At 40.9% G+C, this 14,006-nt stretch overlaps 1 protein-coding gene across 3 annotated transcripts; it reads right to left on the bottom strand.

The window, feature by feature from the left end:
- Positions 1 to 530: 530 nt before the first annotated feature.
- Positions 531 to 12,691, bottom strand: LOC138216051 (zinc finger protein ZFP2-like). Of its 3 annotated transcripts, none has more exons than XM_069198324.1 (4): positions 12,098 to 12,691; positions 10,460 to 10,531; positions 2,734 to 2,931; positions 531 to 2,622 (listed from the first exon to the last, which is right to left on the bottom strand). In XM_069198324.1, exons 1-4 carry the CDS (start codon positions 12,483 to 12,485, stop codon positions 1,259 to 1,261), a joined length of 2,022 nt encoding a protein of 673 aa, XP_069054425.1. In that variant the 5' UTR covers positions 12,486 to 12,691; the 3' UTR covers positions 531 to 1,258. The 3 variants fall into 3 exon arrangements, with proteins under 3 accessions (XP_069054425.1, XP_069054426.1, XP_069054424.1); XM_069198325.1 differs by having other exon boundaries at positions 2,800 to 2,931; XM_069198323.1 differs by having other exon boundaries at positions 531 to 2,931.
- Between the last annotated feature and the right edge of the window lie 1,315 nt (positions 12,692 to 14,006).

Raw genomic sequence — 14,006 nt, 5'->3', positions numbered from 1 at the left:
TCTCCAACAGATGAAAAAAGGGCCAAACATGCAAGGAGTTTTTGAAGCACAGCTGAGCTAAATGGGTATCTGTTGAGTGGTGGTCAGGATATATTAGTACCAAATACTAATTTGGTACTAAGAGAAGAGAAAAGAGAAATCGCTTCCCTCCTATTAAGCATGAGCTGAAACGGGAATGGAAGCGGACATTTTGTGTGTTTTTGTCAACGTATTACCTACTGTATATGCCTTTCTTGTGTGCACACTATTCGAAAGCCCAGAGAGCAAACTCCTTTTCATGAGTGAGTTTCGAACCCAGTGTGACACCAGTATCAAAATGTCCGAAAAATGTGTCAGCATTTATAATACATCTTCTTTGTAGAGTGAATGTTGTATTTGGAACGGCAAATGATATTCATACAAGGCAATCAGAAAATAATGTTTACTTGCATTTAGTAATGTAGCTGTTAAAGAATATATATATATAGTTTGTCTTGTCTGGGTTTTAAAAAAAAAAGGTGCATTGAAAAAACAAATATATATAAAAATATGGAATTATTAGTAATGATGCCAAAACAGATTTTTTTTTTATTGAGAGAGATTCATACAATATCTCTGATTCCTTATTATTTACCATGTATTGCATAAATATTTATTGTATTTGATATTTATCTTCTCAGGGGATAAACACATTCTAGATTGTGCAACAAAGATTTTGAGCTTTTTGGTAGAATTTAATCAGATTTGTGACTTTTTTTCTTAGAGTGGAAATAAAGGATTTGAATCTGTTTTATACACATTTCCTGCTTTACACGGTAAGTTAAACCTGTTACACAATTCGAAGCCTCTCCAATGAGAACAGTCTTAATTGTAAATTAAACAGGGCTAAACCGAGCATTCCAAGACAATAAAGAAATAAACTAAAGAATTAATTCAGTTTAGACTTAATTCAAAATTGAATAAAACTAAAACCTTTATACATTTTATTATACACATAAATTAAACTGCATGACTAGAACTAATTCCATTTTAGTCAACCACAAGAGTAATTATATTCAAAATGTATTTAACTAGACTTAATCAAAAGTAGGTGACTACAAAGCTACTATGACTACTAGACATTTTAGTAACAAGTAAAGGTTTTTCCATGCTGAAAAGAGAAAAATATTTCGGCTGTGAAGCCTTCTGTGGGTGTTACACGCTGACTCAGCTACCTACTTGAACTAATAAACATTTTAGTTGACTTGACTAAGACTATGATTAAATGAAAAACTTGTGACTAAATTGGTGTTTTTAAGTCACCTGGCTGGACAAAACTTTTCCCACGCTGACTGCAGCTAAATGGTCTCTCTCCTGTGTGAGTGCGCTTGTGGGCTCTTAAGTTACTTGAGTTCCTAAAACTCTTCCCACACTGACTGCAGCTGAATGGTCTCTCTCCTGTGTGAATGTGCTGGTGGACTCTTAAGTTACTTAACTGACTAAAACTTTTTCCACACTGACTGCAGACGAATGGTCTTTCTCCTGTGTGAATGCGCTCATGGACTCTTAAGATACTAGATTCGCCAAAACTCTTCCCACACTGACTGCAGCTGAATGGTCTCTCTCCTGTGTGTGTGCGCTGGTGGGCTCTTAAGCTCCTTGAGGCAATAAAACTCTTTCCACACTGACTGCAGCTGAATGGTTTTTCTCCTGTGTGAATGCGCTGGTGGGTTATTAAGGTACATGAGTGACTAAAACTCTTTCCACATTGACTGCAGCTGAATGGTTTCTCTCCTGTGTGAATGTGCTGGTGGGCTCTTAAGTTTCTTGAGTCACTAAAACTCTTTCCACACTGACTGCAGCAAAATGGTTTCTCTGCTGTGTGAATGTGCTGGTGGCGTTTTAAGTGTTGTGACTGTCTAAATCTTTTCCCACACTGACTGCAGCTGAATGGTCTCTCTCCTGTGTGAATGTGCTGGTGCTTTTTTAAGTAATGTGATTGACTAAAACTCTTCCCACACTGATTGCAGCTGAACGGTTTCTCTCCCGTGTGAAGGTGCTGGTAGGGTTTTGAAATGCTAGACTGCCAGAAAGGCTGCTCCTGTCTTTGCCATAATGGCAGTTTGTCCACTGCATCTGAGCAAGACCTTGACTGATTCTTCCTCACCCTCTGATTGTGCTGTGGTCTCTTATTCTGCAAATGCTCCATGGAATGGTCTTGCTCTGTGTGTTGAAACTGAGCTGTGTTTTCTCCATAGTGTCCCTCAGTGTGCTGCTCAGAAGTGTGAATCATCTGGGGCTCCATCTCTAGCTCTCCAAGACTAAAAGCATCAAATTCATTCAGTTGTTCATCTCTGTGCCCAAGAACAGACACAGACTCCAGTTCATTAAGTTCAATAATTTTCTTAGTAACAAGATTATTTAACCTGTGTGTAAAGTCATCAGATACTAAGGGATCGTGTGACTGTTTAAAACACTTCTGGAATGACAGTCTCTCCACCTTAACAGAACAAGGCCTTGTTATAATCAAGCCCTGTAGGTTCTGCTGTTGTTCCTCTCTGTACTGACTCTCTTCTGTGTGCTGTATCTCAGTACTGTTCTCTTCACCAGGTACATCAGTCTGCTGCTCTGCAGGGTCAATAAACTGGGGCTCCATGTCCTGCTCTGTGGGGTTAAAGACATCCAGTTCATTAAAACTGTTTTTGAAAAGGTTTGAGTCCAGATTATTAAACTTATCTGTAAAACCCTCAGCTACTAAGGGCACAGGTGTCTCACTCTCAAGCTTCATCATGGGCACAGTTTCCAGATCCCCCACACTCTGCCTGCTCTCTGTGTGCTCACTGAGTGTCTCTTTCCCTTCTGGAGCAGGGAGCTCTGTCTCCTGCATCAGACTGGAGCCCCACTCCTCCTCACTGTGCTGCTGTTCAAGAGGAGCCCTTTCCCCCACATCAGGGAGAGCGCTGACCTCTGACCCTGAAAAACACAGGACAAGAGATCAAGGTCTTTAACAAGGGTTTTGAGAAGAGTTATTGGAAAAAAAGAAAATGTAAAGTACTATCATTGTAAAAAATGTCTATTCACCACTATCTAGCAAGAATTATCAATTCCGAATAATAAGGAAGAAATTATGATGATAATTATGATAGTGCTAGAGATTTAAAAAAATGTCAAAACTTTCAACTGACAAGTTAGCTAAATGTAAATTAATAATATGGTTATTTTAGAAAAAGAAACAAGTACAAATGCAATACATGCATTAGCCTGCATCCATGGATCCTCACCAACCAACCAGCTGCATCACAGGCCGACTGCAAGGCACTGCAGCAGGTGGTCAAAACTGCCCAACACATCATCAGCAGTGCCTTAACATCCATCCAGGAAATCTACAACACCAGGAGTCTGAAAAAATTATGTCTGACCCCACTCACCCCAGTCATAACTTGTTTGTCCCCCTACCATCTGGAAGAAGGTTCCAAATGCTCCAGTCGCACACAACAAGACTCCAAAATAGCTTCTTCCCCAGAGCTGTCAAGCTGGTGACGCCCCCACTCCCTCCCATCATACTATGATCTCTCCTCACTTTTTCCTATACCCACAAGGGCTGTACTCCTACACCACTACATACACGACAACTGAATGTAAGCCGAAATTGTACAAGTTGTACTATTTATTAATCGCCGTATTATTTTTGCACTATTCTCCATATTACTTTTGCACTGTTTTTGTCCTGTTTGTATACTTTTCTCTGTGTATTTGCACAGTTTCTGACAATTTTGCACTGGTACCATACTGTTGTTTACACTGTTGTTGTTATTGTATTTCTGTCTATTATATACTGCACCTGAGAGACTAATGAGAAACACTTTTCACTATACTATGCACCCGTAAGTAAGACAAATAAAGCTGAAGTAAAGCAAAGTAAAATAATAATAATAATGATAACAACTGTACATAGATAATAGTAAAATATGCAATAAATGCGTTTTTGTCCCTGCAAACAAAATATGAGTCTAGCCCTAGGAATCAGATCCATAAGACACTCACAGAAAAAATATAACGTACCTGCAAATTAATAAACAAAATGAGAAATTTCAATAAATGTTAAATTCAAGTATTTGAAGTACCATAGATGTCATATGCCAAGATTAAAGTGAAATGAACACAAATGAAGACACAACATGTTTCAGCTACTGAGTCAATGTTAAAACATACAAATATTCACATCCCATTCAAAAGAAAAAATAAAAGCCATACTGAATCAAGACACGAACTGTATTTGAAAGCAATTTCAATTCAATTACTATGCAACTGCATCATAACATTTATTACACATTAAAGCTGATTTATTGTATACCAATTATTTTAAGTTGTTTAAAACATCTATAGATATCAGGAAACACAAAGACAAGTAGAAGATCTACACAGGTGAATCACACATAAGACAGAAGAATACTCTATCCTAATACGCACTGCAGCAACTCAATTTCTTATTAAATAATAAATAATACTGACCACTGCACACAGTCATTACAGATACACTGTCAATGACACAGCATGAGGGGCTGTATACAGGATAGTGAGGTGTGAGAGAGATGCCGAGGGCTGTAGGAGAATTGTATACAGGCTGGTGAGGAGTGAGAGAGATGCTGAGGGCTGTAGAAGTAAACTGGGCAATTTTTTTAAGTTTATTTTTCTAAGTCCCTTAATTATCATTAAGCACAGGTTTCTCACCACTTAGACTTCTTTTTGATACCATCGTTAGACCAAGAAGGAACATATTGTACTTTTTAATTTGATTACACGTGGAGAAATTACAGATTTTAATCGTCTTTAACTTTGTTATACATTTTAGAAAAGTTTCATCTATACATACACCACAAAACTATTCTCGATTGTATTTCTGAATGCTATGTTACACTTAGTTCATTGGTTTAAATACATCTAATTAAGAAAGTGAATTTAGCATAAACTATTAGTAATCAATAATATTAAATTTAGCACTGTAATAAATTGTTGCACTTTTCCCCGCACCTTGTAAAACTATATTTTTATTGTTGAAATATACATTAAATCTGACTATAAGAAAATAAGTTAAATACACAAAGAAAAAATAGGGTAAAATGACATTGTTAGCCAAATATTTTGAATTATAACTGTTTATAAAAATAACATGTATTCACTAAGGAATAGTATGGCACAGCTATAAGTATGCTTTTTGTGTTTTTTTTTCATAAATACAACAGTAGTACCAGATGTCTCTGTGGCTTTCAAAATTAAATTATGCATGCAAACCTCTGAACTAGAAAGATATCCATCCATTTCTAATGGTGGTGAAGTGGTTAGCATTGCTATCTTGCAGCACTGGGGTCCTAGGTTCAATTCCTGCCATCCTGTGGGTGTGTGTAATTTGCATGTTCTCCCTGGGTTCCATGGTTTTTCTCCATATGTGTGATATGATTCCCTCTCGCACTCCAAAACATACTGGTAGGTTAATTGGCTTATGAGAAAACTGGCCCTGGTGTGTCTGTTTGTCCTGTGATGGACAGGCGCTATGTCCAGGGTGTATTCTGCTTTGTGTCCATTGCTTACTGGGATAGGCTCCAAATCCCCTGTACTGGATAAAGAGATTAGAAAATGGATGGAAGTAAAGTCACTGTGTGGATGGAACTATACACACTGTTAGAAACCCACTATGAGAAGGCAGCATCTCACTGAGGATAAATAATTTTATAGTGCTGGCTTAAGGAAACAGCCTTTCCATCTCTCTTGCACATCGGTATACATAACTAGACTGTATTTAAACAAATTGCCTCTAAATATTAACATTTTAAGATGCTGGTTCTGTGGATCAGTATCAGCTATGTTTGCCCAATCCTTCAATTCATGTGCATCCAACACACAGTTCAATGCTAGCAACTACACAGAATCTAAAATACAACCCTCATTTCAGTATATATACAAACATACAGTCTGTTAACTTCATCATCTTCCTCTGCAGTCTATTACGTCTCCTGACATTTTGTCAAAAGCATGCCTAACCCCATTAGGAAGTGTTCTTGTTATCAGTGTATTCCTCAACTTTGCCCAAATTATATTTTTCCTACCTACATCTCTAGTCTTACATCCTGCAATAACTCAGCCAACACTTAAACTAAAAACTGCTTGTGTTAATTTGTTTGAATCACAAATATCATTTGTAAATACCGGCTATGTAGTACTCTGCATTTGGAATAATAGTTTCTTTTAAAGGGAACTAGAGAAATCAAGAAAGCTTTTTTCTAGAATTAATAAATGCACATTCTGTTCACTGGGGTAATTAAATCCACATTGAACAATCTCCAATATGTTCAGAACTGGACAGCCAGAATGCTGATTGGGATGCATTACGCCGGTCTTCAAGTCCTTGCACTGGCTTCCTATCAGGTTTTGAGTCAATTTAAAAATCCTCATCCTCATTCAGTCCCTGGCTTATTATCTGTCTACTTCCCACCTTTGTCCATCTGACTCTGGTCTTCTAGCTGTCCTCGAGAACATCTACATTCTGTGGGTAACAGGACGTTCTCTAGCTGCACCCCTGAATTTGTATCCCCAGTGATATCAGAGTCCCCAACCTGAGTGTATTTAAATCAAACCTCAAAACCTCTTTTCAGAAGACATAGTGTCTGTATCTGCTTCATTTTCTACCTTCGGTAGCACTTCTAACTAGTTGTCTTTCTTATATGCATTTACTTTGTAATCTGTGGTCCTTATAACTGTTTTTACACCTACTGTATTGCTTTGAGATGCCACTTTTAAAGGTGCTATATAAAATAAAGTTTTTATTATTGTTATAGAGAAACATGATCAGATTTTCCCTGGTTCACAAAAAAGATCTAAAGTATACTAGTCTGTCATTTCCTCTTTGCTAAATGGCTTTTCATACTAATCTGATCAATCTGTCTATTTTCTGTGCTTTCTCTATCCTGCTGGATATATAATAATTCCAAAAATTTTCTTCCTGAAATGACTCATTTCTAAATACAAGTTTTTACTGTTAACATCTTGCAGCAACTCTGTGACAAAATATACACTTAGCTCAACCTGACAGTTCATCCTGCTACCAACATTGAATACAAAAATCTTTAGAGTTTTATGTGTATGTCTTTATTTAGTGGTTTCATTAGTGATGAAGGCTAAACTTTCTTGGAAAAATATATTTTATGTGTTGCAAAAAACTGACTTGCTTTAACAAAACATTTTTACAAATCCTTTCGCCTGGCAATCTACCTGAATGCCCAACTATCTGAGAAGGCCTTCGTTAAACCATGTTTGCTATTAATTCACATAAGGCTCTCTAACAGAATTCAGGTTCAGATTTTAACTATAAATCGTACACTAATTACTTGCAGTAAATTCTGTCTTCCCGCCTCCATAACTAAAAAGCCAAACAGGAGTGGCTTAAGTGACATACACAGTCGTGTAGCTGACAGTTTGAGGTAGCCTATCGTGCAAATTTCGCTTTGCTGCCGATAGGTTAATCTTTTGTCATGTGACCGATATTTCGCCCTGCTTCGTTGGTTAAACGCAAGGATCACAAGCACCACCATGTTAACTGGGATGTGTAGTTTTTAATTCAGTTTGAATTATAACTGTACGTACTGTCTTCGTATTTGGTCAGGGCTTTAAAGAGAGGGCGCGCCAAACATTTTTGGTGCCATCGTCTCCGCTTTAAAGGTATCCCCCTCGTGGAAGAATATTGACCTTGAACGTTTGCTCAGCATAGTAGAAGTGTTGTATACAGCCTAGTGAGGTGTGAGAGAGACACTGAGGGCTGTGGGAGTGTTGTAAACGGGCTGGTGAGGTTAGAGAGACAAGGAGGGCTGTAGTAGTGTTGTGTACAGGCAAGTGAGGTGTGAGAGAGATGCTGAGGGCCGTAGGAGTGTTATACACAGACTGGTGAGGTGTGAGGAAGATACTAAGGGGTTTAGTAGTGTTGTATACAGGCTAGTGAGGTGTGAGAGAGATGCCGAGGGTTGTAGGAGTGTTGTATACAGGCTGGAAGGTGAGAGAGAGATACTGAAGGCTGTACTAGTGCTGTACACAGGCTGGTGAGGTGTGAGAGAGACACTGAGGGCTGTAGGAGTGTTGTATACAGGCAGGTGAGGTGTGAGAGATGCTGGGGGCTGTAGGAGTGTTGTATACAGGCTAGTGAGGTGTGAGAGACACTGAGGGGTGTATTAGTGCTGTATACAGGCTGGTGAGGTGAGAGAAAGAGATGCTGAGGGCTGTAGGAGTGTTGTATGCAGGCAGGTATAGTGTGAGAGAGATGCTGAGGCTTGTAGGAGTTTTGTATACAGGCTGGAAGGTGAGAGAGAGATACAGAGGACTGTATGAGTGTTGTGTATAGGCTAGAGAGGTGTGAGAGAGATGCTGAGGGCTGTAGGAGTGTTGCATACAGGCAGGTAAGGTTTGAGAGAGTTGTTGAGGGTTGTAGAAGTGGTGTATATAGGCTAGTGAGGTGAGAGAGAGATGCAGAGGGCTGTAGGAGTGTTGTATACAGGCTGGTGAGGTGAGAGAGATGCTGGGGGCTGTAGGAGTGTTGTATACAGGCTAGTGAGGTGTGAGAGACCCTGAGGGGTGTATTAGTGCTGTATACAGGCTGGTGAGGTGAGAGAAAGAGATGCTGAGGGATGTAGGAGTGTTGTATGCAGGCAGGTATGGTGTGAGAGAGATGCTGAGGCTTGTAGGAGTTTTGTATACAGGCTGGAAGGTGAGAGAGAGATACAGAGGACTGTATGAGTGTTGTGTATAGGCTAGAGAGGTGTGAGAGAGATGCTGAGGGCTGTAGGAGTGTTGTATACAGGCAGGTAAGGTTTGAGAGAGTTGTTGAGGGTTGTAGAAGTGGTGTATATAGGCTAGTGAGGTGTGAGAGAGATGCAGAGGGCTGTAGGAGTGTTGTATACAGGCTGGTGAGGTGAGAGAAAGAGATGCTGGACCTGTAGTATTGTATATAGACTGGTGGGGTGTGTGAGAAATGCAGAGTTTGTAGGAGTATTGTATACAGGCTGGTGAGGTGTGAGAGAGACACTGAGGGCTGTAGGAGTGTTGTATACAGGCTGTTGAGGTGTGAGAGTGATGCCAAGGACTGTAAGAGTGTTGTATACAGGTTGGAGAGGTGTGAGAGAGACACTGAGGGCTGTGGGGATGTTGTAAACAGGCTGGTGAGGTGAGAGAGACAAGGAGGGCTCTAGTAGTGTTGTGTACAGGCAAGTGAGGTGTGAGAGAGATGCTGAGGGCTGTAGGAGTGTTGTATACAGGCTGTTGAGGTGTGAGAGTGATGCCAAGGACTGTACGAGTGTTGTATACAGGCTGGAGAGGTGAGACACTGAGGGCTGTGGGGGTGTTGTAAACAGGCTGGTGAGGTGAGAGAGACAAGGAGGGCTGTAGTAGTGTTGTGTACAGGCAAGTGAGGTGTGAGAGAGATGCTGAGGGCTGTAGGAGTGTTGTATACAGGCAGGTATGGTGTGAGAGAGATTCTGAGGGTTTTAAGAGTGTTGTATACAGGCTGGAAGGTGAGAGAGAGATGCTGAAGGCTGTAGAAGTGTTGTATACAGGCTGGTGAGGTGTGAGAGACACAGTGAGGACTGTATGAATGTTGTATATAGGCTAGTGAGGTGAGATAGAGATGCAGAGGGCTGTAGGAGTGTTGTATACAGCCAGGTAAGGTGTGAGAGAGATGTTGAGGGTTGTAGGAGTGTTGTATACAGACAGGTAAGGTAAGAGAGAGTTGTTGAGGGTTGTAGAAGTGTTGTATATAGGCTAGAGAGGTGTGAGAGAGATGCAGAGGGCTGTAGGAGTGTTGTATACAGGCTGGTGAGGTGAGAAAAAGAGATGCAGAGAACTGTAGTACTGTATATAGACTGGTGGGTTGCATGAGAAATGCTGAAAGTTGTAGGAGTGTTGTGTACAGGGTAGTGATGTGTGAGAGAGATGCCAAGGGTTGTATGGGTGTTGTAGACAGGCAGGTAAGATGTGAGAGAGATGCTGAAGGTTGTAGGAGTGTTGTATACAGCCTAGTGAGGTGTGAGAGAGATACTGAGGGCTATAGGAGTGTTGGACACAGGCAGGTAAGATGTGAGAGAGATGCAGAGGGCTGTAGTAGTGTTGAATACTGGCTTGTGGTTGTGAGAGAGATGCTCAGGGCTGTAGGAATACCGTATAAAGGCAGGTGAGGTGTGAGGAAGACACTCAGGGCTATAGGAGTGTTGTTTACAGGCTGGTGAGGTGAGAGAGAGATGCTGAGGGGTGTAGGGGTGTTGTATACAGGCTGGTGAGTAGTGATATAGATCCTGAGCGCTGTAATATTGTATACAGACTGCTGGGCTGCGTGAGAAATGTTAAAGGCCTGTAGGAGTGTTATATGCTGGCTGGTGAGGTGTGTGAGAGATGCTGAGTGATTTAGTATTGTAAAATACTAGTGACCTGTAAAATCACTAGAATCATGATAGCAGTTCAATCTCACCTTTAGAGTCCTGGACTGTCACAGTGAGAGACACGACCGCATGTTCACGACTGTTAATAGGCCTTGTTTCACCTAAGACAGGGGTAAAGACAAAATCTGTTAGGTTTAGTTTCACAGGAGACATTTCTTCTTTCTTTTTTGTAGCGTCAAGTGGCAAAATCACATTTCATGTCATTCACATTTCCAGTTGCTTCACCAGCTAATATTTCTTTAGGAAAAAAAACAGATTATTGCTCACTACTTAAATGGATTAGACTTTTTTTATTTAATCACGGCTAAACACATATCACACGTTCACATGGTAAGGAGATCGTTTTGCTGGTCATTTTGTGGGGAGTGCATATCAGTAGGCCTCAATCCGTTAAAAAATAAACACCAATAATGCAAAAAATTCAAATATAATTAATATCTGTTGTTATTTTTAAGATTATATAACCTGGACCGCAATAACGAGACTTTGACAACCCTGATTTGAAATGCTTCTCTAAAAAATAAACAAACATTCTAGTTAAGTCAATTTAAGTCTGATTGAGGAGTTTGCAGACCTGTTACTGTATCAGATGTTTTTGTTCTGAACCATACAACAACAGTGAGGAAGTTACAAGCACTATTTTTAGAACATGGATATGTCAAAACTCTACAAAAAACTTGATTATCAATATTTAGCTTATTTCTGGTATTTATAATAATAATAATAATAATAATAATTATTATTATTTTTTATAGCACCTTTAAAGGTGGCTTCTCAAAGCGCTTTACAGGATGACAACAAACAATAAAAAGAAGAATACACAAGATAAAACACAATTACAATATATAGAGGAGAGGGTGGTACTAAGAAAAGCAGAGGGGTGAAGAATGGAACCAGTTCAGTAAAGGCTTTTCTGAAGAAGAGGGTTTTGAGTCTGGATTTGAAGCAATTTAGAGAAGGTGACTCTCTGATATCCTTGGGCAGAGAGTTCCAGAGCTTGGGGGCAGAACAGGAGAAGGCCCTGTCACCCATACAATGTAGATGGGCTTGGGGGACAGTAAGAAGAACAGAATTAGAAGAGCGAAGGTTGCGAGGTGGGGAGTAGGGCGATAAAAGTTCAGACAGGTATTGAGGTGCCAAGCCATGCAGAGCCTTATAGGTGAGCATAAGGATTTTAAAGTCTACATGGAATTTGACCGGAAGCCAGTGCAAGGACTCCAGGATAGGAGTAATGTGAATATTTGGACTAGACCTGGTCAGGATTCTGGCTGCTGAATTTTGGACATACTACAGTTTGTTCAGAGTAAATTTAGATACCCCATTGAATAGAGCATTACATTTATGGTATTATTTATGTCCTGTTCGAAGTATGTTTACCTCTAAACTAAACCACTGTAACGAGAGTTTGACACGCCTGATTGAATTAATAAACACCCGGTCATTGTGAGTATAAAGAAGGTGTTTTCAGCCCTTCTGTAATTGCATGTGTTTTAAGCGCCATAACCAGACAACAACAGTTCAGTTTCCAGTAAAATAATCCCGTTGCTACGTCACACAAGTCTTTCCCACTTCACTCTGCATCTCTCCACTATATTCTCACCAGTGTGGAAGTTAAAGACACTGTTTTTAAACACACACACTGACTTCATATAAGTCACCACACTGACCTGACAGCTCTGGTTTCGTGTCGATTTCTTCTTTTATTCCAACAGTGACTTCACAGGAAAGTGTGTGTCCAACACGACCTGTCTGTCCCTGATCTCCTCCAGCTCCCGACTCCTTCTCCCACAGCTGTAATCTCAACTTCAAGCTCTCGTTTTCCTCCTTCAGCTGCGACATTTCACTACCGACACTGTCCTCCACACACTGTGTGATATTAATCACGGCCCGTCTCACCAGGATCTGGGAGACGCTGCGGAGTTTCTCTTGAAACTCGTCCTCAGAATCACTCATCCTGTTTCGGAAAACGTCTGACACTTCACACACGATCGAATTGAGCAAAACCTCTAAGAAACAATGAAGCTGGGTTTGCAGATTTAACAAGCACGCCGCCATCCTTCTTCACAGACAGTCAAAAACAAAGTCTGACATGCGGAGTTTAAACACAAGACCTTCCTTCTATATTTTTTATTCTTCACAGTTCCTGTGATCAGTCCTGATCAACCGGCAAGACAATTATTTTTTTAACAGAATTACTTTCTTCTTTATTATTTATCTGAAGCAACCGGTTCAATCACCGCCACACGGGTAAAATAACTTCACAGCCGCGCAGCATGATGACATCATTTCTCAGCGCCGCCGCGCTTTCAAAACAACTGAGGAGCAGAGCTGAGAACGACTTTCTGCAGCCGAATATAAACTTCACTGCAACTGCAAGCGCCACCTAATCAAGAATAGTGAATAGTCTGCGAGTTATGCTGTTTGAATTTTGTACAAATTCAAATGTATTTCTACGTTTTACTTACAGGACATAACAATGCACGTTCTGAACAGTGCAGGATGTAATGAAAAAAAAAACAATACTTAAATCAAGGCACACATCACTCATCAGCTGCTCTGCTCAGTTTTGTAATAATAAAATATCAGATACAGGTGAATACAGTCTCTTGAAGAAACACTAGTGTGTGCAGCTCGGGATCAGATAATCAATTAAATGAGGACTGTGGCCGAGTTAGGATTGGAGACTGTGGAGAAATTGCACCGGTTCACATCATGCTGTGTAAGGAAAGTGTTGCACCATGGAAAAATCAGGGACTGAGGTGGAATGATTTCACAGATGTCTGCTTTTTATTTTGCATAACTCAGCACTGACACAGAATGGCAAAAAAAAAAACACCAAGGCACCCAAGTGCTGTAAAGTGTCAACAGCATTGTAAACCCCAAACGGACGCCATAACATCCCCCCTTCAGAAAATCAACAAACAGTTCCTCCAGACAGCAAAAAGCACTGTTGGAAGTAGGGCACAATAAAAGCATCATAATGTCTTTAAGCCAGGCTGGTTTGGACCTGACACTGGCTGGCCATGGAGAAGGGGCTATGGGCTGCTCTCCCACAGGACCGGACAGCTCCACCAGGACTTCCACCTCGCCGCGATCCCAGGTGGCTTCACCCTGTGCAACCTGTCATACCGCCTTTTCTTGACTTTTCATGACTTTTCATAAGGGGTCGGAGCTGGGTATGCCCGGAGCCTGTCCAGGGGCAGTCGTGGTGTACTGTGTGACCCTGGGATAAAAGTGCGGAGGAGCTCGCCAGAGAAGGAACAACCCTCGGACAGGTGGGCTCTAATACTGTTTTTGAGAGTCTGGTTCAGTCGTTCCACAACCCCCATTCGCCTTTGGATTGTAGAAAGCAGTGCGGACATGTCGAATGCCCATTGTCGGTGATGATGACAGTTGGCAGCCCCCAGTGGGCAAAGAGGGATTCAAGGATGTCTGTGACAGCTTGAGTAGTGACCAATCCTGTGGAAGCTTCTTCTGGCCATTTTGAATGGATGTCATAGGCCACTATGAGGAAGTGCTGAAGGAGCAGGACACCATGTAGCTCCCCACAGATGTCCAGCTGGAGGTGATCCCAGG

This window comes from Lepisosteus oculatus, chromosome 14, assembly GCF_040954835.1.
Source record: "Lepisosteus oculatus isolate fLepOcu1 chromosome 14, fLepOcu1.hap2, whole genome shotgun sequence".
In the NCBI taxonomy this organism is placed as follows: domain Eukaryota; kingdom Metazoa; phylum Chordata; class Actinopteri; order Semionotiformes; family Lepisosteidae; genus Lepisosteus; species Lepisosteus oculatus.
The sequence above is the reverse complement of the archived record's forward strand: the minus strand, read 5'-3'. Positions and strand labels throughout refer to the sequence as shown.